Consider the following 27359-nt stretch of genomic DNA (forward strand, 5'->3'; position numbering starts at 1 on the left):
TGGGATCCAACTTAAAATGTAATCATCAGTAATATTTGGGTTTCTACAAGGCAGTTCCTTGACAATTGTCTAGTTTTACACTGATAACGTCTTACAAAATTAAAAAGCAAAGTGTTCTTACTTCAGACCCATATTCTGCCCTAATTCCAAATAGCTGAATATTAAAGTATTTTCAGTCTCTCTGAAAATTGGTAGATTAAGTTGGGACTAAGTTAGGATCAGAGGTTAAAGCTACCAATTTTTCTTTGGATTTCATTAAGTTGCAAACTAGTTTTCCTTTCAGTGCGTTGTACTTAGCCATTGTACTGGAATTGATATTTCAGCTGTCTGACTAATTAACCTCCAAACTGCTTTGCCAGCGTGGTGTAGTGGTTAAGAGCAGGTGGACTCTAATCTGGAGATCTGGGGTTCATTCCCCACTCCTCCACATGTGTGGCAGACTTATCTGGATAACTAGATTTGTTTCCCTGTTCCTCCACATGAAGCTTGTTGGGGTGACCTGAGGCCAGTCACAGTTCTGGAGAACTCTCCCAGCCCCACCAAACTCACAAGGTGACTGTTGTGGGGAGAAGAACGGAAAAACAGTTTGTAAGCCCCTTTGAGTCTCCTTGCAGAAGAAAAAGGGGGTATAAATCTAAACTCTTCTCCTTTGCTCCCTCTCCTTGTAGATTTCTGTTTGATGCAGGACTCAAGCCAGTATCCATGTTTCTTTTGGCTGACGCTCAAATCTTTTTTATTCCCCACCCTAGTCATTAAAATAGCTTCCTGATGATTGCTATTTCTGTGACACAGCAGAGGTAGGAGGGAAGAATAAAGACAAGTGTCCATTACAAAATATACATTTATTTGTTGATTCAACAAAAGATACTGCAATTGAGATATGGCATGCAGAAGGTGCGAGTGTCTCCAATGGGGTTGTAAGAGCTACAAATATTGCTTGTACACATGGCTGCCCAAACTATTTACATTACTATGATAACATGTACACAATGAAGAAGCTTTGGAGCAGATTGTCCTCACTTGTTTTGAGATTCCCCCCCCCTGGGGGGGGGGGTGGGGGGGGGGGGGGGTGGGGGGGGGGGGGGGTGGGGGGGGGGGGGGGTGGGGGGGGGGGGGGGTGGGGGGGGGGGGGGGTGGGGGGGAACCTCACAACCACAAAATTAAAATTAAATAAAAAAAATTAAAAAAAAAAAAACCTTTTGGGGGAATTTTCCCCCCTTTTTTTTTGCCCCCCCCCCCCCCCCCCCCCAGTCTTTGAAGCTGTTGATGAAATCAGCACCTTTTCTGTGGAGGATGAGGTAGCTTGCCCATAAAATGATCAATGTTTATCTTCCCCCTCCCCTAATCCCAAACTGACAAATGAGTCCATTTGCACTACTGAACATACTCATATACATAACTTGATCTTTTTGTCAGGAGAGACAAAATTACTGATGGAGCAATTAAATTGTGGAATATACTGCCAGTGGATGTAGTAATGGCCATGAACATAAATGATCTTAAAAGGGGGTCAGACAGATTCATGGGGATAGGACCATTAACGGCTACTATCCAGGGTGAGTAAAGGCAACCTCTTCCCTCAGAGACAGTGAATCTCTGAAATCCAGTGCTCGGAGACAGTACTGGGGAGCCCGGCCTCAATGTGCTTTTTGCTGGTTCTCCCAGTCATATGGTTGCTCAATCTGTGAAACAGATGAACCACTGCATTGTGGTGTAGTGGTATGTGACTAGTACTTCAGCAGGGGCTACAGTTTACTTTTATTGCTTTGGGTGACACAATGGCATCTTTTTCTGTTGCTCACTGGTTATACTGACTCCTGGCATAAACCAGTGTACATGAACATTATTGTTCCAACTCCCCCACCCAGGGAGATGACATCCACGAGGCAGAATCAATTCACATCAAAGCTTGCCTTAAATGCACTAATTCGGGGATCAAGATAGTTTAATGGGTTACTTTCCCTTTCCCCCATAATGGGGGAGCAATGTAGTTTACACTTTGTCTCAGCTGAAAGCTTTCTGACCCCCCACAACTGATGCTATATCTTGTCTCACAAAAAGACAGAACATCAATGTTGAATCAACCCACAGCCACTCCCTGGATCTTCTTTGTATTGAAAGACAGTGGTAGCCATCTTAGGGAACCAGGAAAAAATGACAAAATTGGAAGATTTGGATTTTGAAAAACTAACATGTTTCAGGAAAAATTAGGGAGGGGGGGGGCTGAACTTTTTAAAAAACCAATTAGTGGGGCAGAATTCTCAGGGGCCACAGAGCAGAATGCAGCTAAAATCACTGTGATGGGATTCCAGAGATACCACTTTCACCTCCTCTGAACAACACAGAACCGTATTTTTATTTTTGGGTAGAACAGAGTAAAGTGTGTAATATCTCTTCTGAAATCAGTGATATAAAGTAGATTTCTTTTAAAGACAGCTGATGTGGAAAGTCCTAACCCACTTGAGCTGAGAGGGACACTTGATGCAGTTTTAGCAAGTGAGGCTTTGTGTTTGTTTAAAAGGCACACAATCACAAGAAATCAGCCTGAAGAGAGGGTTTCCTTGCATCATCCTAATTAATCTGTGTTCCTCCTCAGGCAATTTCTTTACTATTAATCATAGGAAGGTGAGAATTGTCACTGGAAAAGCCACGCTGACAGTCTGCTGTTTGCTCATTTGTGCAAATACTGATTTTGTAGGGAAATATGCAAGTTTGCCTTTCAACACGAAGGTGTGACATTTGCTGTAGTGACAGCGATGGTAGCTATGAACAAGAGATAATTTATGTTTTGACTGTCTATTGCTACTACAATGGAGACACGCTGAAAATCACCAAATGTTCAACTACAGAATCAAGTATTCTAGCTCATGGGAGAAAAATTTGATATGTACATCATGCCAGAATTTTGGTGCCTTCACATGTTGATTGAGAGAATGAATGATTGATTATGGGAATACTGTTTCCTCATCAGTAGAATACAGAGCAAAGCCATCTGAGCCTCAGGTTAGAAGAAAGCTGGGCTGAGGCTGTCACTGCGTTTAAAGAAGAAAGCCAGAACAGAGTTTTGCTTTATTCTAGAAATGACAGCTGTGATGGTAGAAGCTGACTATAACATGTTACCTGTTGCTGACATATCAATATGAATTCAGCTCTGGTTGCCACACTTCATAAAAGGTAACTCAACAACCCTTATTTTGTGTGAGCTCGCTTCCTGACCAGCCAATGATGTGAAAGGCCCTTGTACCATGTTGTGCCTAAGAGACAACCCGGAGACCGAACAATAGGGCTCCCCGTTACACCTCAGGGGGTTCCACTTGAAGACTTGAGTATCACTGGAAAAGCGCTTGCCAGTCAGCAATACCACAAGCTGGAAAGTATGGGAAAATAAGGCATGACCTCAGCAGCCACTGTTCCTGCGCATTAATGCATGGCCATGAACGGCATATTGCATCTCAATGAAGTTCAGTGAGCCTACAGTGACCACACAAGGGCCTAACGCCTTGAAACCACATTTAGCATAGAAGGGGATGAGGAAGTCTTCACACATCAGTGTAGCTCGACGAACGTATGGCAGGAAGCACAGGTACTGTAGGTAGCGCCACATCAAGATGGACCCTTTGCCTTGTTGACGGAAGGTATGATGCACTGCCAAAACATGGATGTGGACTGTGGAGCCGTGAGGCTTGTGTAGAGTTAGAGCATCCTGCCAAAGGGAAGAAAGAGACAGAAAGTTGTCATTACATTTGGTTTTTCCCTTGTGGACACATTCAGTTTCTTTTGGTTCAATCTTTCTTTCCCCTTTGCATTGCAGTCGGCTGAATTTTATGCCATATGTGTAGCTGCCATGACCAGGTTTTACCACCACCCCTTCCAGCAGCTGCCTTTGAGCCTGAAAAAGGCAGATGAAGAAATGTGCTAAAATACTTCTGCCTGTCTCTCTCCAATCTATCACTTCACAAATCCATAACAATTTTCTAAAAACTCAGGATGAGTAACAATGTTTCAGTACCTACTCAAGACTTGGAACACAAGACTTGAAACTTTCTTTGTATGGAAAGTTTCCTTTTTCAAGATAAAAAAAAAGTTCCATAGGTTTGCCTCTATCCCAAATCTGTGTACTCCAGGAAGGGACTCTACTTCAGCGATTCAGTAATAAGTTGCCTGCCTGATACAATGCCTAGACATGGCTGGAAACCATTTCACTTGTTTCCCCATGCATCTCCCTGCAGAAACAAAAAAGGATGCCGTCTTTACCATCTTGATGATGGAATTTTAACAGAATGGTACAGATGGCTGCAAGAAACACTAAGGATTATTAGGGGCCCATTTATCATAAAAAATATGGGCAGTAGCACCACTGTTCTTAATGTATGTTTACGCACTACATGTGGTGGCCAGTGTGCATTTATATTAGGTTCAGTTGTTATCTTGTCAGTTACAAAATGTCAAAGAAATACATTTAGAAGGATATTTCTTACCTGGCTGAGCCTTTCCTGATCCCAGAGAGAACCGATAATGAAAGCCACCAGTCGCCCTTCTTCAAACCAGCCAAGTGACAGCTCTGGACACAGGTTCAGAAAGTGACGAATCTCATCCAGGTGGAGGGGACAATCTCCCGAAACTGAAATAAATGCTGTAGGGAATAGAGGAGTGTGTGTTCTGTACTCTCGGCTTATTTATTTATTACATTACATTTATACCCTGTCTTTTTCTGGAAGACTCAAAGTGGCTTAAGATACAGCTTTGCTGGGGCTGGGAAGATGTTGTATTTGCCCTCTGATCTAAAGACATACAGATAGGATGAGGCAAGAGGACATAGCAGAACTCCTGAATCTAATGGATTACAGTTTTCAGGGTCTCCACTATGGCTTCTTCTAGCTTTCATTCCCCAAAGTTAGGTGAAAAATGCTACTCATTCCCACCAATAGCTCCTGTGAGAAACTCTCCAGGTAATTCCTTTTCTCACACCAAGTTTAATTTCTCTTGAACAAACTAAGCAAGGGTCAACCTTATTCCCCTGACATGCCAAAGTCATTAACTCTCAGTCTATCCATAGGAAGAAGGCTAAGGCAAACATTTTAGGTACTCTTAAGTAGATAACTGTCTTAATCACTGAACACTTCATTTTCAAACACCTGATTTAACATCTTACACACACGGTTCAATACATAACAGTGCTTAAAGACATCTTTAACATTCATATAGTTCCATTTTTTTAAAAAAGCCATTTTCATCATTTTCAGATTTGGCTGCAAATCTCAAATTTCTGCGACAAAATCAGTTTTCTCATCCAAATATAAGTGAAAATGCTTCACTATAACCAGCTACGTTCAGATTCCACCACTGACAAGTGACTGAAAAACCTGACTTTACCTTTTCCCAATTTCCAATATGTATTGCTTCTTGGTGGGTAACATACATCAAGACTCAGCTTCCATAATATTTCCAATGTTTGGCATTAAGTGAACATGTTTCCTGCCTGTTTCTCAGTCTCACTTTTCCTGAGAGGTTGAGAGCAAGGCTGTCAGCTGCCTCTTGCTATACATATTCACTGGATGCATGTTAAAGGCACTCAAAACAGTTCAGCTTAGAGGGCATCTGATAAAGGGTAACCTGTTTTGTTTCCATTTGAAACTTTACAGGACCCTTTCAATTTTTTGTGTCCTTGCAACTTGTCCTGCTCTCCTTGGGTTAAAGGAAATATGGCAGGGTATTTTAAATAAATAAAATTGAGCTGGGAATCAGGTGTAGATAATTTTTAAAAAATAGGATGTAGATGAGGTGCTGTCTTACCTTCTCTCTCGATTTCAAACACGCTAACAGCATCTTCAGGTGTGAGGCATCGAAACTCACTGGCAGGAAGAGTGTGTCGACGCTGGCGCCCGGGAGAGTTCCGCAGAGGTTTGAAGTGAACAGGTTTGAGCAATGGCAAGGCGCTGATCACAGACATCCTCTCAGTTTATTTCTGTGTCTTCTGTAAATGTTTTCCTCCTTTTGGAGTCAGCAGGTTGCTATTTCAGTCAGCCGCCTCCAGCACAATCAGCCAGCAGTTGAAAATACCTGCACAGCACATATCCAATTAGTCTGTTTGCATCCCTCTCTCTATATATACACACACCCCTGGTATCTGAGGCCTGATAGCTGTCTACACTATTAGTTACTGCGTTCATCAACACCATCACTGGGAAAATGAAGGTCCACAAGGTCACAGAGGTGTGTCAGTGTTATTGTCCAGCTCACAAAAAAAACTCCCAAATGCTCAGCAGCTGTGAATCAGTAATGACAGAAAAGCAAGGGTTAGAACACAGGACGTGGTCTCTGAAGGAATGATTAGTCTGAGGTCACTAAAAAGCTGGATTGGAGGAGTCAAAAGCACTTTTAACAGTCTAATCCTGATGGATACAGATTGTGTCTTGCTTGGTGCTGGACCCCTCCATGTTTCAGTGGCAAAAGAAGAAACTCAAGTGTTAGAAAGGATGTACTGGGTCTCCACACTGAATCAGACTCTTAATGCCATGTCTTCAATCTCCTGCCTTCTTGAAAGCAGGCCTGTAATTGTTAGTTAACTGGCCAAACCAAAGAAAATAAGGACCACTGGAAGGGACAAAGGGAGAACAGAGATAAACACAGAACAATTGTGAAGGTAGTAGATGATCTGTTGTGTAAAATTTAGAAAGTGTGAAATTACCAAGGTACTGCTACAGAAAGAATTCCAGTAGTCAGCAGAAAAGCCCTTAATAAGAAGTAATTTCCTATATACACCAGCTAGTTACAAAACTTTCTAGTCAGATTGGAAAGACACCCACCCCGGCCAATGTCCTCCAAAGCTGACCAAACTGGTGTGAATTTGCTGCTACCTTCATGCATACATGTGTGCACACATACACACTAATATCGTCATTTTAGGTTGCTCTCTTACTCCTGATTAGATTGCCAGAGGCAAGCTCAAGCAATATTTATGATTTTATTTATTTACTTCATTTATACCCCACCTTTCTACCCAGTGGGGGCCCCAAAGCACCTTACATTATCACCCTCTCCTCCATTTTACCCTCAGAACAATCCTGTGAGGTAACTGAGGCTGAGAGAGTCTGTGACTTGTCCAAAGCTACCCAGTGGGCTTTCATGGTAGAATGAGGATTTGGGTCTCAAATCCCAGTCTGATACTCTAACCATAAATCTGCTCTGGCTCAATATACTATATAAGCAAACAGAACAGAGTACGTTTGGCTGAAGAATACAAGGATACCCATTTGTTAGGAGTTTTTCATCATTAATGTTGGAGGTGGGTACACATGGAACCATTGATTATATCATACGCTAAATGAATTCCACAAGTTTTGGCAAAGGTCGCTAAATCAGGCTTTAAAAGGTAATGAAATGTAGGTTGTTGAAGGCTTTTATGGCAGGAATCAACTGGCTATTGTGGATTTTCTGGGCTGTGTGGCAGTGGTCTGACATTTCACTGCTCCTAGCATTTCACTTGCATCTATGGCTGGCATCTTCAGAGGTGTGTCACGGTAAGCTGTGTTTCTCTCCATGACACAGAATGGAGTGATTTTGTGGTGTGATACATGTCTTGCCCTTCTCACAGGAGAGAGGGAGAATGAGGCGCATCTGTATGTATTTACAATTCTGCATCACATGCGAAGTTCTTTGGACAAAGTGGTGTTCTCTGCTTATGGGGAAGAGAGGTATGTGATGAGACAGCAGCATGAGAATGCAAAAGATGTTTAGAGAAAGGTGACATCTTGAATAATGAAGCTAGGCATTTGAAGAAATATGGTTCAGTAGTTTGAGTATCAAACTAAGATTGGGAAAACCCAAGTCTGATTCTCTTCTCTGCCATGGAAACTTACTGGGCTGGTTACCTTGGGCTGGTTACTCTAGCTCAACCTAACCCACCATGTAAGGATGTTGTGACAAAATGGAGGGGGAGGGGAGGTAATAATGCTATAAGTTGTTCTGGGTTCTCACTGGGGAGAAAAGCAGGGAATAACTAAATAAAAATATATTACAACAGTAAGAACCACACAAGCCAAAATTCCAGGATTCCTCAGACATACACACACACAAAAAAAGTGGATATTCAAAGGTAATAGCTTATTTACTTTACAGCCCACCCTTCTCAGTCACACTTGAGGTGAATTTAAGCGATAACAATTCAAAGCAAACTTTGAACAAGTCAAAGGAGAGAGACCATGTCCTTAACCAGAAAGTTTCACCTGCATTAATAGATAAAATGGTTAAGAGACTGGATATCTTTGGGTTAATCAGCCATCACCTCAGCCATGAATTCAACAGGTAGCCTCAGGGATAAACTGGACAAGAAAGTTTATTTAATTAAAACTATCTTGAGAGGAGAGAAGTGGGGGGAAAGAAAAAGGAGGGAGTGCCAAACTCTTCCCGCTCTGCTTTCCCTTTCAAAATCACATTTCCTGTATGAAAATACATTGGAAATCCTTCACCGGCAAAAGCAGCTGGAGGGTCATTTTTAGTTGAACAAATGGCTAACAGGGAAAGGATTACACTTATTTTTATCATATTTATATCTCGCCCTGCCCCCAAAGGGCCTATTCGCTGCCACTCATTCACCCTGCATTCCCCCAGTAAGCTTCAAGTTACGATTCACAACTTGCCTAGTTTTGGAAAGAGCCACTATTTTTGCAGACTGGAATATGAAAGTGATGTAATGGCAGACTCCGCAATGCAGGCTCTGAACCCATTCCAAACTCCCACATAAAATGCTGCACAAATTCAGATAATGATGAGGGGGTTTTAGCCTCTTTTATCATACACCAGATGGGTTGATGATGGCTGCTTCACAGGTGTCCACTTCACCACCTAATTACAGGCTGGCTCCTGGCTAATGGAATCTGATGAAAAAGCCACACAAAAGAGATACGCAACTGGCAGATGCTGGGCACTAAAAATGAGGGCGCGGGATGCCCGTTTCCTGTGTTTGTGAGGATTTGTGAACTTTAACCCATGTGAAATGAGCAGCAAGTGGAGCAAGTGGATGTGCATCGCTTTCTGATAAATAACAGTTATAGTCGCGCCTAAAAAATGAAAGGAACAATGAGGATGCAACATGCGTGCGTGTGCTCTGTGTGTTAATTTCTGTGTGCTGTTTCTCAGTGTGCTTTGCTGAGTGAAAGGGGAACTGGGGGACAGATCAGGTGAAGGAGATTAGCCCATTCTTACAAGTTCCTTCCTGAGGTTAGTGCTTAGACGTGACAAATGATTTGTACGTGGAAATCTCAACTGTCACTCTCCCAACCAGATTTATAGTGACAAGTGCCTGATGGCTATTTCCTATATAAATATGCATCACGGTTGTGCATTAACAGGAGAAGCAAAATGACAGTAGCCAGGAAATAGCAGCAGTGATTTGACTTAAGGCCTGAATCTTCTTTGAGGCTAGGTATAATCTTAGTGCTCAGTCCTAGCTACTTTAGGGTAGGGAAAGCCCATGATTCCTATTCCTGCGCAGTGCAGGATCCAACCCAACAGAAGCAAGCATGCAAAGTGTTGAAGCAGCCTAGTGATCTATGATAGGATCTATTGATCACCGTCCTCAGAACAGAGCTGTGTATATGTATGTGATTCTGCAGGAATGAAGAACATATAGAATTGGGTATTAGATGCAGAGTTCCTTCTTTATACAGCATCTGAAGGAAACAGGATTACACCATAAGGGAATCCATTAATCATAACAGATTAATATCCATTAATATAATGCCATCTAGGGCAGTGGTCCCCAGTCCAATTTATTTTGTATGTGACCCATCCATGGCTGGCCCAAGGTTTTTTGATGCCATAAGCAAACTCTGACATTGGCACCCCTCTATTCCAGCATTCCATTTTTCCATAGTACCCAAGCCAAGTGTTTTTTGAGAAACCAACAAACATCACACAAAGGGTGTTGCAGCCAATCAAACGGGAGTTCATCTTCTCCTCCTCTGCCAGCTGAGCCACAGCAGGAGTTGGAAGATGTACGCTCAGAGGTACTAAGGTGATGAGATACATGACGACATGGCAATGAAGAGGTGGACAAGTGATTCAAGCGCAGGACACCTCCACAGCAGGTAGAGGGCAGCAAGGGCAAGAGGTTTGGCTGCTGAAGGAGCACCAGCAGCAGAGCCCATGCACACACATGCCACTTTCTCGCCTCTGATTTTTTCAATGGCACGATGAACAGTTACCATCTACTCTCCAACCTTCTCTTCCCCACCACCCCTGCCATTATTTCAGCTATCATTGTGAAGCTGCCAGTAGCCAGATGGGCTTTTTCTACCTTCAATATTGTCACAAAAAGGGAGGGGGAGAGGAGAATGTGATAGTTTGGCACCGAGGAAAGAAAAAGAAGGATGCAAAGGGCAGGAGCAGCCATGGGGGGGGGGGGGGGCTAATCTGCCACTCACTCTCTGAGGCTTCACCATCCACTGCTAAGTCACACTGAGGAACACTGATCTAGGGATAACTAAGTTTTCATGGGACTAAACACCGTTACGCTCTTTCTGCTAAAAAAGGATTGCATAGCTAGAGAAACTTTGTTCAAGGTACCAAGAATAGACTGTCCTAGACTATAGCCAGTGGTGGGATTCAAATAATTTAACAACTGGTTCTGGTGGTGGGATTCAAATAATTTAACAACTGGTTGTTTACAAGCACCATTTTAACAATCGGTTCTGCCGAAGTGGTGCAAAGCTGCTGAATCCCACCACTGACTATAGCATCTTCTATATCATTCCCACGTTAATACTCTGTAAACGAACATTAACAGTCAATCTCCACAGATAAAGATGTAAAAAAAAAATCTATGTGTCCTCTCATAGAATCGACTATAGCAAGTACTAACAAAAATCAGGCCAAGGATAATTTAATTGCATCTATCTACTTTCATTGGGACTAATAGTTCCGGTCTTCTGGAAAACGTGACCCATGTTTTTCAGTTACAAGCCATGAAAGGAGGTCTGGGAATTCCATCCCATTTCCTTTGCTCGAAGGCTGAAAGCTTTACTTATGAATATATTGATTAATGTCATTGATTTAAAATACAGATTTGAACTGAAAAACACTTTCTGGAAGATTTTCAGCGCTGATAACGTAAAAACAAAGCAAAATATCTCTCTGGTATATCTCTGGTAAAAGATGTGTTTTGGCATCTTTTAGGACAACGAATTGTGTCAGCTATTTATTTAGATGCTTTTCTCCAGGTAAATAAACTGCAGCACTTGTTAGGCGTCCTTTCGAATAATTTGTTTTAGGACTATTATGTACATCAGTCCAATGGAAGACTAGCACTTCAACCCCAAATGCTCTAATTATGAAGCAAGTCTCACTGTGTTTAGCAAGACTTAATACTGATGTGCCGAGCTGAGTTTAAGGTGCATAAAACTACAGACAAGTCTACTTTTAAAAGTCTAGGGTAGTGATCTTCTCCTTAGCAATTAAGGAAGATGACCCCTGATAAAAACCAAGTTATGCATAAAAAGATAAAACCAAGGTGTACATAAAAAGTTTTATTACAGTACTTACCTGTATATGGATGTAAGATTATTTTTGACAGCCTTCCTAAAAAAAACTCCTAATCTTTCTTTTGGGTAAATTAAGCCTTAATTTAATGAATAACTATACGCACAATTAGTTTTGCTAAATAAAAATTAAAGATTGTGTAAGAATATACTTCTAGAAATAATGATTGGTGCAAAATGATTTACCATGAATACAAGTCACAAAAGTGGTAGGCACCTTTCTCTGGAACTATTGTTATATTTTTTAACAGTCATTTGGTAAAAAATAAACCCCAGTGCAGTAATAACACATAACCACTTTCTTAATGTGATTTTTGCCAGCTATGCTGGTCAGTGTTGTACCAATCAGTGCAAAAATGCAGAGTCTTACCTATAAATGAAGTTCCATTTAAAGATTCTGATAACTGCTCCCTCTGGGTGACACTGTGAACCTTGCAGAGGTACTGCCAGAAAGAAGAGAAAACAGACTCAGTCGATTTCGATGTGTTTCCAGCTTTTGTTCTGCACAGGCTTAAGGAACACCAGCTTATATATTTGTAATTTATACAGCACGTGATGGTGCTCTTAAGACTTTTCTAAACCCTGCAAGATGCAGAATTGCTTCAATGTGACATGGCAACAAGAGGATCCTCGCAGGCTTTAATTTCTTGGCATGATTTTCTGCTGAGGGATAAAGTGTTTTAGCTGATTGCCAGATATGAAGGGGAACACATGAGCTACAGGTAAAGGTGCCAACAGAAAACAGGTGGAATGTGTGCACACGAACAGCACTCATGCACTTGCTAGACATATAAAAACATTAAAGGAAACCATTCGTGAGCATTACTGTAAGGTTACTGTAAATCCACCTATTCACAGTGTCCACTGGATTTACCCTTTGACCTGCTGTGTTATATAACTGAACTCTGCACATTTTTAGACATTGTTGCAAGCATCAGCAGTCAGTTATTAATTTATTTTATTTATAAACTAGCGGGGCCCGGCCACGCGTTGCTGTAGCTTATTGTGGTGAAATGGGAAAGGAACAGTAGCAGCAAATCAATTGCAGAGGCCAGCAGTACGTGCTCATGCAAACACGCAGCCTGATACTGTGCAATGTCATTGATGTGTGTGCCCGCATTCCTTGGGGGGGGGGGGAATGGAAAGGCACCCCTCCCATACATCTAGGCTGGCTGGTCATGATCCTTTACCTGGGAGTAAGTTTGGTTGGTGGCAATGGGTGTTGCTTCTGAGGAAACCCTCTAAGGGGCGCGATGCAGCCATTCAAAGTATGTCACGGTTGCTGTACTGAGCTTACTCCTGAGTAATGCGTGCCTGGTTTTCTTAACTGTAACTGCAGTATTCAGGGAATCTAGGGTGCCTGGCCCCTCCCTCCTGTTCCTTGCATGTCGCCTCTCTCTCTCTTCCCTCCCGCACTTCTCTTCCCTTGCATGCCACCCCGCCCTCCCTCCCTCCCCTTTCCCTCCGCTAAGGTGGGTGGGTCATATCAAGATGCTGGGCCCCCTGCCTCCCCTCCCTTGCATGCCACCCCTCACTGTCTCCCCTCTCTCACTTCTCTTCCCTTGCATGCCTTCCCCACTGTCCCTTCCCACTCCCTCCCTCTCTTCCCTTGCATGCCACCCCTCCCTCCCTCCCTCCCCCCTCCCTCATGTATATGTGTGTGTATGTGTTTCACTTTCACTCGAGTTACTGCCTATGTACTGTTTCCACTGCTCCTATCTGGCCATGTGAGTGAACAGTCTAAGCAGCACGAACATTCTAAGGGTGACAGTTACACACAGACAGCTAGTTGAATGTCTGAGTGAAGAGGAAGGTCTTCTCTATGAGCCTAAACACGTAAAGGGAAGGTGCCGGGTGAATCTGCCTTGCACTAGGTATATTGGGAGATTGCTTGAGGATCTTCAGTAAAGTTAAAAACTAAAAAAAAAAGATTTTATTTCTGTTGGAGAATTTCAGCACGGTAACATTCAAGATACACATTCTAAGTAACTGGATTGCATTTCCCAATGTAAAGTAAGGGCAAGATGTACAGAATGTAATTTTTTGGTTTCTATTTTCTGGGATGCGCGAAGGGCATGCAGGCACTGGAAATAGGCTTGATCAGCAAAACGCAATGAGGGTAGCAGTTCTAAGCTTTATTTTTTTTAAAAAAAATAGGGTGTTAAAAACAGATTCTTTCACAACAATGAAAATAATGTTTGACTTTTTTTTTTTTTAGTCCTGATCTGGATAGCCCAACCTCAACACATTTCATGGGGATAAGCAGGGTTGATCCTGGCTAGCCTTTGGATGGGTAACAACCAAAAAAAGTCCATGGCTGCTAGGCAAATGCAGGCAACAGCAAACCACCTCTGAGCGTCTCTTGTCTTGAAAACCCCATGAGGTTGCCATACTTTCTACCACCAATATTTTTTTTACCAAGGGGAGATTTTATTTCATTATTCATGAAGAATCCATGGGTTCTATCCAATGCTTGCCCTCTCAGCATATGGGTATTTTTAAATATGGTTTCTTCTGTCATTATAGTCCTTTGTGTTGTATCCAACACTACACTAGGGGGAATTCCCTGAACCCTAAGGACACTGTTTGGGAGCACAGTGGGAAATTTCTGTTCCACAAGCAAAACAGTGCTTGCAGTTTGTTAGATATATCCAGATTCCATGTTTTCTCCCTACCTCAAAGACTTGTGTCTGTGCACCAGTACCTATTCATGTCCTGATGCAATAAGCTTGGATTTACAGTGTTGGCTGTTTCCATGGTAACAAGGAGAAAAAGTAAAAGTCGATTGTAATGGGGACACTTATATTCGAGGGCGAGATATTAGCCCACCGCTAGCCACCAATTGTAACGGGACGGGTGGCCTACAGTCAAGGTTCCCCTAAACTGACCAGTGGGGTTTCCTTTGCCACCCAAAATATCCCAGGCTAGTGTTCAGGGATCTTCTTTTTTTACTCTGCTGCCACCATTAAAGGGAAGGAACTTGAGGAGAGTCACTAGAATCCTGCCAGCTATCTGAGCTGGACCAGAATTCCTTCACACCAGAGACAGAGCGGAGAGACTTCACTCCACAGACTCTGCTCTCAACTCAACACAGAATGTTTACAATAGTAGGGTATAGGAGTCCAGAAGTTCTCCGGTTTCATAAATTGGGCCCACCAACCCAATCATTACCAAACTTGGGGGTAGTTCTAAGAAGAGTCACGGGACCTATGCTGCAAATTTGGTGCCTCTACAAATCTGGTGCTTTTATGACATAAAAACAGCCCCCCCTCAGAGCCCCACAAAGATTTTCCATAAATTGCAATGGAGCCAATTGAAACCTTCAGTTTGAGTACCTGCTTTTCTCTAGGAGATTCTCCAGTCTGAGATAGCTTCATTGTAGGCTATGTTTTTTAGGGTACGGAGGGCTGCTTTTTACGGCACAGACCTAAAATTAGCAGATTGGCTGCAAGTGACTCTCGTTACAAGAACCCAAATTTGGTAAAGATTAGGTCCGGTATGTGTGTCTAATTTTATTAACCCCCTTTTGGGGGCTCGTAACATTACACACCAACCCAAAGTAAATCACACCCAAGGAGAGTCATTAGCAGCTATGCTCCAAATTTGGTGACTCTACATTAAAAAACAGCCACCCAGAGCCCTGGAAAGATTTCACATAAGGAATAATGGCGCCAAAATTTTTGAAAGTCCCTCCCACACAAAAACCCATAATAGTATGGGGATTTGGCTTTTTTTCAGAAATCCCCCAAATGCCACAGAATCCATGTATTTCGTGGTTCAATTCATAGAAACTGACATGATGTGTGAATTTACAGTTGATTATTGTGAAGTTCATATAAAATTATGACTCAATGACAACACATTTTAATTCAGTTTTTCTGGTATGGTGATCCCATAAATAGCCTTATCTCTGCTTTTTCTGGAGCCTTCCATAGACAGTAATGTAATGCATATTATCGGAGTGAGGATCCATCGATTTCAATACAGTTCCCAAATTATAGTGGAACCATGAAATGCTAGATCTGGTTTTTTTGTTGGTCACTCCATCGACACTGATGAGATGTGTGTTCTTACAGTCTATGTTGTGGGGCCCATTTGACAATTATAAGGATCCAGGAGGATCCAAGTTTTTAATACAGTGTTTGCTCCATGGGAGCACTACAAAGACAGCACTACATCGGGGGGGGGGGTTGTAGTTCATTCTGTGAGCATGGATGTGATGTGTGATTTCCTAATGCCTTTTGGGTAAGCCCATGTAAAATTTCTGAGAATCCACATGTAGAGCAAGAGGAACCCCCTGCCACTGCATGGATCCTGATTTGGTTGGCACGAAGCATTCAGAGCCAATATTTAAAAAATCTTGAATTTTATTGAGAGGTACACATTCCTCAACAATTAAAACAGCATTTGCAAAGAGAACATATAGTCAGCTGATAGATAATCAATACCATCAAAATCAAGGCTGGCCATAACTTAATAGACTTAAAATGGCTAGTGATGGTAGCGTTACCTTCGTTTCTTAAGAAGCAAGAAACAGCAAATAAATTTATCTGAAGCCTGAGTTTGTTACCTTACAAACTAAACAAAGTAACTCTTTTATATGTAGTTACAGTTTATCAGTTTCAGATTCCAAGTTCAACCAGAACAGTAAACAATCTCTACTGACATAAATACATGCACGCATAGAGAGAGCTTCTAGTCAACCCATATATTGTGAAATCTTAGTTCAACTGTTTTAGCTGCCGCAGATAGAATGTTCACTCTCTGAAAATTTCTTCCAGCATGCAATCATCAGGTGCAAATTATTTCAAAGGATTATTGGAATCAGCTACTGTTAGGCTTTTCTCCACACCATGAGAAACTGATGCTTTAAATCATTGTTTCTATGGGAGTGCTACAAAGAGGAGAATCCAGTCTTTTTATGGAGCAATCGGTCACCATGGACATGATTTACTGGTCTGCCCACATAAAAACCCTGAGGATCCATCTGTATCTGTGCTTTGAATCCATGTTTTTGTATCATGGCAGTGCCTTGAGTCAATGGATCCATTTTGTGATGCAATCTGTGGCCAAGGATGTGATAAATGATTTGATAGTAAGTTTTGTGTGACCTCACTTTAAAATCACAAGGATCCATACTTGGGACCCATATTTTTGTGACACTGTGGCACCACAAAGTGGTGGATCTGTGATTTCTGTGATGTAGTCTGTGGATACAGGTATGATAAGTGATCTGGTGTTGAGTTTGGCATAACTCCACCAAAAAATCATATGAATACATGAGAATCTGTGCTTCAGATCTATGCTTTTGGGATATCCTAATGCAAAAATCCCAAAGATCCATGAGGATTCGTGCTTCAGAATTAAAGTTTTTACACCATGGCAATGGCATGAAGCAGTGGATTTGTGATTCTTCTGGTGTAATCCATGCCTATGGATATGATGCATGATTTGATGGAAAATTTAGGGTTGCTCAACGAAAAAATAACCAAGATAAATGCTTGGAAAGCTGTTTTTGCACCATGGTGGAGCCTCAAGCCAGTGGATCCATTATTTTTGTAGTGCAATCTGTGGCTACGGACATGATATGTGATTTGATAGTGAGTTTGGGGGTGACCCAAACCAAAGATCTTGAGAATTCATGCTTCAGAACAAAGAGTGTCTGGCTGACCTCAACTATGGCCAGGCCTTTTTTGGCCCTGGCCTCAATCTGATGGAGACCAGGGCCCTGCAAGACTTACCATATATACTCGAGTATAAGCTGAGGGGGGCTTTTTCAGCATTAAAAATGTGCTGAAAAAGTTGGCTTGTAGTCGAGAATATACGGTAGCTCAATTCTGCAGGACCTGCAAGACAAACATGTTTCACCAGGTTTTTGGTGGAGGCAGTGACAGTTTTCTCCTAAGCTTACTGCACTCCCTGAATCCTCCCCTCTTTCCTTAATCTGATATACATTTAATATAAAGTAGTTTGATTATAACTGGGATGTTTTATTGGTACTTTAAAATTACTGAAAGAGCTAAACACCATCTGGAGTTTGGGGTGACTGAACACAAAACTCATGAGGATCCAGGCTTCTGAACCACATGTTTTCAGCATGGCAGCACCACGAAGACCAGGTCTGGGATTTTTGTGGTGCAGGATGTGGCTAAGGACATAATATGTGATTTGAGGGTGAATTTGGGATAACCAGCACAAAATTCACGAGGATCTGTGCATTGAAATTACATTTTCAGCCATCACAGCACTACAAAGAGGTGGATGCGCAGGTTTGTGGCTAATACTGCCTAGAGACTAAGACATGACATACAATATGACAGTTATTTTATTTTGTTTCAGCATTAAAATTAAATGAATTCATATTGATCCATTTAAAATAATCTAGATCCAACTTCTACCCAATCCCATAACAAAGCCATACATAAAAACTTTCTGGCAGATTCCAGAAGTACTCAATGAAGTTTTCTACTTTCTACATCTCCAGATGGAGAATGAATTTCCAGGGCTCATGGTATTTTACATGTTTTATTTGCAGAAATATAACTGATTGTTCCAGTGGTGAAGGAACACACACTACATAGCCTAAAGTGCAAGGTTACCAACACGAAGCTTCTGAACTTTTGCTACCTAAACCCAACATTTAAAAGCATTTGCTACTTGGTCAAACTTAATCTTTAAAAACTGCTGTCCCTTACAGTTCTCCTTGCATTTGACAGAACGTGTTTTGCTCCCACCCTGGGAGGTGTACTCAACAATCTATAACCCTGCCAGCAGTGGGGGCAGAGGCACCGGCGGCTGGTCACCCCTCAGTACTACAGTGGTGAAACCTGGAATTCTGGACCAGCAGGGGGGGGGGGGAGATTCCCAGGGAGCTGATGTTAGCTTCTATCAGTGTCCCATCCTGGGAACACTAGCCCCCGTCCCTTTGGATGATTGGCAGCAATGGAGTAATTCAGGTGGTGGGAGAGAATTTGGGTTTCCCTCCCTTCTGTTCCACCTAAAGCCCCTTTGGAGGTGGCACGGCACTGCCTTTGCTGCACCACCTCCAGCCAACACAGCACACACCCACACATACTCACCCCAAACTGGACTGTACTCTTATTTTCTTCTCAGTCTATTTTCTGTTTACAGAAAATGGAAATGGTGTTGGTTTCATCTTCAAATGATCCTTGCAAAATGATACATATGGACAAAATATTTTTCAGTGCATTGTGGTGTCTTGGGCTCTACTTCTTGCAGAAAAAGCACATTGAGGCTAGTGATGATTAATGTCTTGTGGAAACTTCCTATTTCCTCAGTTAAAGAAGACTGTTTTGAGAATGGGAAGGATTTTGTCTGAACTTCACTAGTTGTGTCTGGTTCAGTTTATTGCAGTTTCACTTCAAGTCTCATGCATTTGCAGATGCAATGTTAACCTATGAGAGTAATACAATTTGGCATTAACTGTATTCAGATTCAGAAACTGGCTTGTTAAAGAGTGCCACCTACTGAGGGAAATGAAATGCTTAAGGAGGCATTTTAAAAGCATGCATGGGAAGAGAGACAAAGAGAGATTAGTGACTTTCTTAGAGTCAGTTTGCTTCCTGGTGTCTGCAGTAACCCTCCAATTTTTTTAGGTACTAGTGTCCATAGGCCACCTCACTAGATGTATCAGTAGGTTACAACAGCAAGAAGAAGAGGAGGAGGAAGAGAAGAACAAGAAGGAGAGGAGGAGGGGAGAAGGAGGAGTTTGGATTTATATCCCACCTTTCTCTCCTATAAGGAGACTCAAGGTGGCTAACAAGCTCCTTTCCTTTCCTCTCCCCACAACAGACACCTTGTCAGGTAGGTGGAACTGACAGAGTCCAGAGAGAACTGTGACCAGCCCAAGGTCACCCAGCAGGAATGCAGGAGTGTGGAAACACATCTGGTTCACCAGATAAGCCTCTGCCACTCAAGGGGAGGAATGGGGAATCAAAACCAGTTCTCCAGGTTAGAATCCACCTGCTCTTAACCACTACACCACGAATGGTCTCTGGAAAAGCTAAAAAAATGCAAAGATACAATCCAATACATGCCACTGCCACAAAATTTCCAAAAACCTGTGCATAATGTGTTATGCACCTATATGTTAACAACAGTACTATCCTCCAATAGTCACAGAAAGAAACTCTGCTGGAAGATATTTTTAAATAGCACCACCTTTTCAGTAGTATTGGACAAGATGGGTATTAGATTGTATGTCAGATGCTGAAGCCATTGATCAAAGAAGACTTCAATTATTTACCAAGCTCAAGAAATATTCTCCAGATGCTTTCACAAAATAGCCAAATGCTTACAAGATCCTGTTCCCCCTGAACATTTCTCTGCCAACAAGAAAAAGACCTATACATTAATTGCCAGGAAAAGTTAATTCAACAAGATTCATAGTGTGCTACTGCTAATGGCTGCAATGTAATTCACTGTTCCATTTTCATTGATCAATATACCTATATCTACATGTAAGTGATAACCAGATGTCAATTTATTTTGCAAGCCTTTGAATAATTGAACATTATTCTGTGGCAAGGGAGTTCTCTGGGGGTGTGGCAAGGGAGTTCTGAGGGCGGGACGGGGGCGGAGGATGCACCGGTGTACCGGGCGCTTTCCCCCCTTGCTATGCCTCTGGTTATACCATATATACTCGCATATAAGTCGAATTTTTCAGCACATTTTTTGTGCTGAAAAAGCCCCCCTCGACTTATATACAAGTGAGGTGTATTTTAAAAAATATTTTAGAGTTTTTACTTTGTCAGCCACTAAGGGGGCGCAGTTTTTAGGCTAGCGGCACCAAAATTTCAGGGTATCATCAGGTGACACTCCTGATGATACCAGCCAGGTTTGGTGAAGTTTGGTTCAGGGAGTCCAAAGTTATGGACCACCAAAGGGGATGCCCCATCCCCCATTGTTTCCAACGGGAGCTAGTAGATGAGGGTCCATAACTTTGGAGCCCTTGAACCAAACTTCACCAAACCTGGCTGGTATCATCAGGAGAGTCTCCTAAAGATACTCTGAAATGTTGGTACTGCTAACATAAACATTCCTTCCCTGACAGGCACTCTCAAATTTTCTCAAGATTCTTCCTTTAAATCACCCCCCCCCCCTTCTGAGTGGATTTAAAGGGAGAATCAGGGCTTACAGAGCTAGTTTACTGTTTTCCTTTGAAATAAATATTCAAAAACATTTAACCCACTAATGCCTCAATTAATGTAATTTTATTGGTATCTATTTTTATTTTTGAAATCTACCAATAGCTGCTGAATTTCCCACCCTTGACTTATATGCAAGTCAATAAGTTTTCCCAGTTTTTTGTGGTAAAATTAGGTTCCTCGACTTATATGCAGGTCGACTTATACACGAATATATACGGTATATAGAATATGAGTTTTCATCTTTTACCTGCTTTAAAGGATATGTCCATGTTTCTTACTTACGACAATAATTTTTATTATTAATTAGATTTAATAATCTCTACATTCTAATATCAACATTTTATGCATCAAATTCCAGAAAACACGGTGGACACCAAAAATGTAAAAATCTTCAAAGAGTTCTGTGTGGTGTTAAAAGTTGTCCTATAGGCTGAAACGTTTTTGGTCATAGTTTTCAGTATTTTTTTTCCTAGAACCCTAACAGAAATTCACTAGCAAGTCTATAGTTTTATTGCTAAGACATGCTTGGTAGTACAACTACTTCTCTTCCTGTTGGTAACAGGAAGTCTAAATTGATTCATTGCTTTCAGAACTTCAACAATTTTCCCGAAAGTAGCTTGATTCATGCCATACAGCCAAAGATCACCTTGAAGTTGACCTTTAAGATCAATAAAGGTTGCTATCTACCCACATATTCACCCACATATTTTTTGCCACTGTATATGCAATTAGTCTGGCTTGGATGCCTTCTTTTTAACCACCTGGACTCAGATACACATTTTTTTAATAATATAAAGTTGCTCACTGAATGTTGATGCCTTTGAACAGTCACTTCTATAACCAGGAGATAGTGTGAGATGCAAGTGTTGCTGAACCAATTGAGAACGTGGCTAAGTTAAACTTGTAAATGTTACTAAGTTAAGCTTATAAATAAATGAAAATTTGCCCCAAAGTCCAACATAATTTTTAGCCCATGTGGAAACCTACCAAAAAAAAGGAGGGGGGAGAGAAATGTCAGTCAAACGGAAGCCAAAAGAGCAAATAAAGAGGATAAGTATCTCAAAGAGAGTTTTAAAACCACAATAACTGAAGCTCGGATAGAACAAAGACCACACATTTTAAAAAACAAATAATGAGGCCAATAGGATGCCACCATGCTTAATAAGCCTGTGTTATGGTTTAAGGAAACCACAAAAGGAAGGGAGATATCTTTTAAATGGAAGTCTTGTCCCAGTGATGAAAACATGAAGGAGCACAAACTCTTGACAGTAGGGCAGACAGAGAGGAAATCTGAAGAGCATAAGAGTTTAAAACTGGATACTCTGGATCTGTTCCACCAGCAGGAGATCCTCTTAAAATGGTGGAAGGAGCCACCTTCAGCAGAACATATCTATTGGATCCAGTTTATTAAGACAAATATCGGAAAGAGGAAATATCCAGGGAGGCAGCTGACCCATTAGATTTCTAAGAAGAAGGGGAAAAAAAGGCTAAAGGGAAGGCAGAACGACTGCTGAGACCCTTGGCATCAGTCTTCATTGTGGAAATGGTGGACAGATAAATGGCATCATAACCATTATTTTGAGGGAAGGTGTCTTAAGAAGTACAGATGCTGTTCTAAACAGAAACTAAATAGTAACAAATGACCAGGTCTAGTACCATACCCATAAGGGTGCTTTAAAAATACAGTGTGAAATGACTGAACTCTGAACTAAATTACACGGCTCATCCCTAACATTTGCCATCTTACCAAAGGACCAGAAAGCACCAAATTTAGCATTAATTTTAAAAAGGATTTCAGAAAAAGTAGTGGGCTGGTTAGCACAAAGTACATACTAGGTAAACTAGGAGTTTTTAAAGAATTATTAAGCATGCAGAATAAGTCCTACTGAGGAAGAATCAGCATAGTTTTTTGCAAAAAGAAGACCTACCTCAACAATCTTTTGGAATTGTTAGTCCCTAACCAAAGGCTACTGAGCATACTCAGAAAGGTGCTTATGCTTCCAGTTAGTAGCAGAATCGTATCAGATAGTACAACAAAATAATTTTATCTGCCTCAGGTTAATACAACAAAGTGTGAGAAGTTATTATTACTACTTTTGGTGTGAAGCGCTTGTAGAAGTTGCCAAGTAATGAGGAAAAACTCGGTGGACTGCTCTTGTACCTTTACCATATCTTGATATGCAGTTATTAAACTTATATAACTTACCAATTGCTGAAAATAAAATGACTGTGAAAAACATAGCATAGCCGAAGCACCAGTTCAACAGCTGGCAATTCTAGATACCTGGGTAAATTTGGCAAATGTTAAAAAAGTTTTCAAATGTTAAAAAGTTGTTGCAGCAAAGAAGGAGAGACTGATTGGAGCAGTGACAGCCAAACAACAGACTCTGTAGAAATTAATTCTTTTCACTTTTTTGTGTATTACCATACTGATTAGTAACTATTCTATCACCCTAAAAATAACAAGGGAACACGTTTCAAACCACTTAGGTGTAACCATTTAAAAAAATAATAGATTAAGCACACAACTCACTTCCTCCCAGCCCCTGCTTTTAGATATCCTTCAACTGTATTAGGCAACTACCATTTGCTCCCAAAAGTCAATATCTCTGTGATTTCCTTTGCACCAAAGGCATACCTAGACCAAATAGAGCCCAGTGAGACTGCACCCTCCCCCAATTGAACTCGGAAGGTCCCGATCCTGCCCACTCTCACCTGCTGGGGTGGCGATCGCTGCTGTGTGGTTTCCCCACCTGATTGGGGCTGCTCAGGAAGGGGAGGGGGCTCCAGCCAGCCCCAAGCAGAGTGGGCATGAGCAAAGCAGTCAGGAGCCCTTGAGGTGGTCAGGAGCCAGGGTGGGTGGGGGCCTCTCAGGGGCTCTACTGTGCCCCTTCCCTCAATGACATGGAGTCCAGGCCTGGCCATTGGCCATGGGGTTTGGGAGAGGGCTGGAGATGGACTAGGCCGTGCAAGCAGCGTGGCGGGCTGGGTGAGCAGGGGACAAGTGGGGCACGCTGTATGAGTGGTGCAGGCAAATCGTGGCAGGTGAGTTCGGCTGGGGGCTGACAGCAGGGGAAGGAGAGGGAGGCAATCAGTGTGGCAGGAAGGCCGTGAGGGGTGAGCAAGTGGCAGCTGGCAAGTTCTGCTGGGTGCTGGGGGGGAAGGGAGGCAAGCAGCATGGGCCCCTTCTTGCCCTCCTAGATTTGTAATTGTTTTATACCTCAAAACAATGCACCAGTGTGTTCTAGCCATTCAAACATTTGACCAGAATCTGGGAATCACATTTGGAAGCTGGCGGGGAGATCTTGGGGCACTTACACACTCTCAGCTTAGCCTTCCTCACAGGGCTGTTGGGAGGGGAAAAAATGGAGGAGAACAATGTAAGCCACTCTGGATTCCCATTGGGAATATAAATGAAGTAAATAAATCTCTGATTTCTCCAAGACCATCCGGCAGACTTTGGACTTTCTACAATAAGGGTGGCAGCCAGTGATACCATGCTGCTGCACTTTTACAAATTGCCAGCAGATGGGGCTAATTCCACATCATGGTGCTAGGTGTAGACTACTGCTTCAACTCTGTGTATACTATAGTTTTATGACCATGACTATGTATTTTTAAAAGAACAGCTGCAATGAACTAGGCTTCTGACTCAAGACACCTCTAGAGAAAAGCAGCAGAGAGTTTAGTATGAACACTGGAAAAGGTCTATATATCTACAATGGGTTTGCGACGGGATTACACTTCTTCAACAACTAGCAGTTAAGTGATTCCCACCTCTATGCCATGGGAAAATAGCAGATTATCCAAATCACTCTCTACATCATTATAACCATTATAATTTCCCCTCATTTGTTTGAAACCATTATGTTGAAATAACATATACTGTCAATTGAAAAGAACATCCACAAGGTGGAGCAAGAGTATTTCCTAAGTGGAAATTTAGGGACACTGGGAAAGCCGGCTGTGTTTGAACTAAATCTCTTGAAAAATGCAATTTCCTTAAGTTTCAAATCTGCCGTGGGTTTACCTACCTACCTGACATTTTGTCAAACATAGTAGAAATCATATTTAATTTGTCAAGTTAGGCTGAAATCTGCTTGTGATGGGAAACTAGTGCATTATGAATTAGAAATGGCAAAGGGGAAGAGAGCCTTTGCATAGAAACCCCAAACCTGTATTTATTTATTTTATGTATTAGCTACAAAGCCCACTGTGGTGGGAGATGCAATGGGCCCTAGCAAAGGGGAAATCAGTAAGCATGTCTTTACTGGGTTTTACTGGGGCTTCAGTCTCCCCCCTCCTCCTGGCGCAATACCTCCAACCTACCTTGTCCTGTGGCATGGGGTGGAGGGAGGGTGGAAAGGTGTAGATTGGGGTGGTGGAAAAGTGAGGCTAAAGATTAATCTTGTGGTGGAGTGAGAGTTGAAAGGAGAGCCTTGGGGTAGGATAGCTTGGAATGGGGAGGCTTGGGTTGGGGGAGGGCAAAAAGTTGAGGCTTGGGGCTGGGTAGAATGGGGAAGCTGTGGGGGTGGGAACTGGAGCATATTTGAAAGCCAGATAAGCAGCGGGCCCCCAAGGCACCTCTGCTCTGTCACCTGGGCTGGGCTTCTGGGGGTGGGGACCAGGGGACTGGGAGGGTGTTTTGAAGTTGGCAGAGCCAAGGCGCCTCTGCTCCATTGGCTGGGCTGGACTTTTGGGGGTGGGGGGAACCCTGAGGGTGTTTGCAGGCAAGCTGAGCAGTGAGTGCAAAAGCACCTCTCCTCTGCCATCTGGCCTAGGCTTTTGGGGGTGAGGGGAACACGGAGGATGTTCAGAGGCCAGCAGAGCAACATGCGCCAAAGTGCCTCTGCTCCACCGACTGGGCTGGACTTCAGGGAGTGGGGAACCAGGAGGGTGTTTGGAGGTTGGCAGACCAGTGTGGGCCAAGGTGCCTCTGCTCTGCTGACTGAGCTGAACTTTTGGGAGTTGGGGGAACCAGGAGAGTGTTTGTGGGCCAGATGAGCAAGGCATACCAAGGCACCTCTGCTCCACTGCTGGGCAGGGCTGTTGGGGGTGGGGGGAGCTGAGAGGCTGTTTGGAGGCCAGCGAAGCTACATGCTCCAAGGAGCCTTTGCTCTGTGGCCTGGCCTGGGCTTTTTGGGGGTGGGAACAGGGAGGGTGTTTGCGGGCCAACTGAGTAGCAGGCATCAAGGCACCTCTGCTCCACCACCTGACTGGGCTTTTGGGGGTGGGGGAGGAACTAGGAGGGTGTTTAGAGTCGGGCAGAGCAACATGGGCCAAGGCGCCTCTGCACCATTCATTAACCACCACACTGGACAGAACGTCCCATAATATTCCAAGTGGTTCAATTATGTTACTTTTATCTCACTATCACACGGCATACTACTAGATAGGACTTCAGCAGCTGCCTTAGTAACTTTTGAGCTACCACACTTCCATTAGTCTACCTTTAACCTTGACACTAGGAATAATCTATGGCCAGCAAAACTGACCGGGCTACCAAACAAGTTTCAGGTTAAGCCTGTTCTCTCTCCGTATTTCCAGGACTCCTTCACCAATATAGAAGATTTAGGGTTTCTAAAACACATTTGGTAAAGTGAGAAAGTGTTTGGTGTTTGGAATATGCTGCCACAGGAGGTGGTGATGGCCACTAACCTGGATAGCTGTAAAAAGGGCTTGGACAGATTTATGGAGGAGAAGTCGATGTATGGCTACCAATCTTGATCCTCCTTGATCTCAAAGTGCAAATGCCTTAACAGACCTGGTGCTCGGGAGCAGCAGCAGCAGAAGGCCCTTGCTTTCACATCCTGCATGTGAGCTCCCAAAGGCATCTGGTGGGCCACTGCGAGTGGCAGAGTGCTGGACTAGATGGACTCTGGTCTGATCCAGCAGGCTCTTTCTTATGTTCTTAAATACCTTCAGGTTTCAATAGCTGCCTTTCATGCCGCATTTCGTTTTCAGCCACTTGGTTTTCTTCTTTTCCACAAGTTTCATTGCTTTGCCTTCCTTTTCCCTTCAACCAGCTCCTTCCTACTCCCACTCAATGTCCCCTTTCCCTCTCTACCTCCCCTCTACTGTCCCTTCAAATATGCTTAGTTGGGGGAGCCCTCTCAAAAAAACTGCAGGCTGCCCCTCTTTTACCCTCTCACCTGCCCTGTTTCCCATTGCTATTTTGGTCTGGCTTTTGCTCCCCTTTCCATCACCCCACTTCTAGAGCCCCTACTTTTGGGGTCCCCTTCCCTCCATCTGCACTCCAGCCACTTTCGTTTGGCTGCTGTTTCCCCCTCTCTTGTTACCTACAAACCTCCTCTGATTCCCTTGCCTCTTCTATCCTTCGCGCCTCACCAGCCTGTCCTCGCCCCTCAACACCTTCCCTGTCCCCACGTCCCTGCCCTGCTGCCCCGCCTCTCCTTGCCTTCGCGCCCGCCCCCGACGCCCCGCCCCCTGGCGTACTCTACGTTCTTCGCCCCGCCCCGCCCGCAGCGGAGGCCCCTATTTGACGAGGGGCGGGGCCCAGCCGCCATAGCGCCGCCCCCTCCGGAGGGTGACTGCGCTGTGGGCCAGGCGGCCGCCGCAGCTGCGGCTGTTTCTCTTTCTCTTCTCCTCCTCCTCCTCCTCCTCCTCTCCCCTCCACCAGTCGCCCAAGACC

The 27359-nt window shown here is 43.1% G+C and overlaps 1 protein-coding gene across 3 annotated transcripts; it reads right to left on the minus strand.

Annotated features, from left to right (window-relative positions):
• Positions 1-1241: 1241 nt before the first annotated feature.
• AANAT (aralkylamine N-acetyltransferase) lies at positions 1242-27280 on the minus strand. Of its 3 annotated transcripts, none has more exons than XM_048487929.1 (5): positions 26627-27280; positions 11908-11980; positions 5794-6060; positions 4479-4633; positions 1242-3703 (listed from the first exon to the last, which is right to left on the minus strand). In XM_048487929.1, the coding sequence occupies exons 3-5, from the start codon at positions 5948-5950 to the stop codon at positions 3398-3400; spliced, it is 618 nt and encodes a 205-aa protein (XP_048343886.1). In that variant the 5' UTR covers positions 5951-6060; positions 11908-11980; positions 26627-27280; the 3' UTR covers positions 1242-3397. The 3 variants fall into 3 exon arrangements, with proteins under 3 accessions (XP_048343886.1, XP_048343887.1, XP_048343885.1); XM_048487930.1 differs by lacking the exon at positions 26627-27280 and adding an exon at positions 26366-26393; XM_048487928.1 differs by lacking the exon at positions 26627-27280 and adding an exon at positions 18617-19150.
• Positions 27281-27359: the final 79 nt, after the last annotated feature.

The sequence above is a fragment of the Sphaerodactylus townsendi genome, linkage group LG03 (genome assembly GCF_021028975.2).
Source record: "Sphaerodactylus townsendi isolate TG3544 linkage group LG03, MPM_Stown_v2.3, whole genome shotgun sequence".
Lineage (NCBI taxonomy): Eukaryota > Metazoa > Chordata > Lepidosauria > Squamata > Sphaerodactylidae > Sphaerodactylus > Sphaerodactylus townsendi.

Bases quoted from the DNA above. Each gene is read 5' to 3' on its own strand.
- AANAT (XM_048487929.1), bottom strand. From the start codon at position 5,950: ATGTCTGTGATCAGCGCCTTGCCATTGCTCAAACCTGTTCACTTCAAA. The intron at 4,634-5,793 runs GTAAGACAGCAC...TATTCCCTACAG, and splicing joins GTTTGAAATCGAGAGAGAAG to CATTTATTTCAGTTTCGGGA. The intron at 3,704-4,478 runs GTAAGAAATATC...TCCCTTTGGCAG, and splicing joins ATCAGGAAAGGCTCAGCCAG to GATGCTCTAACTCTACACAA.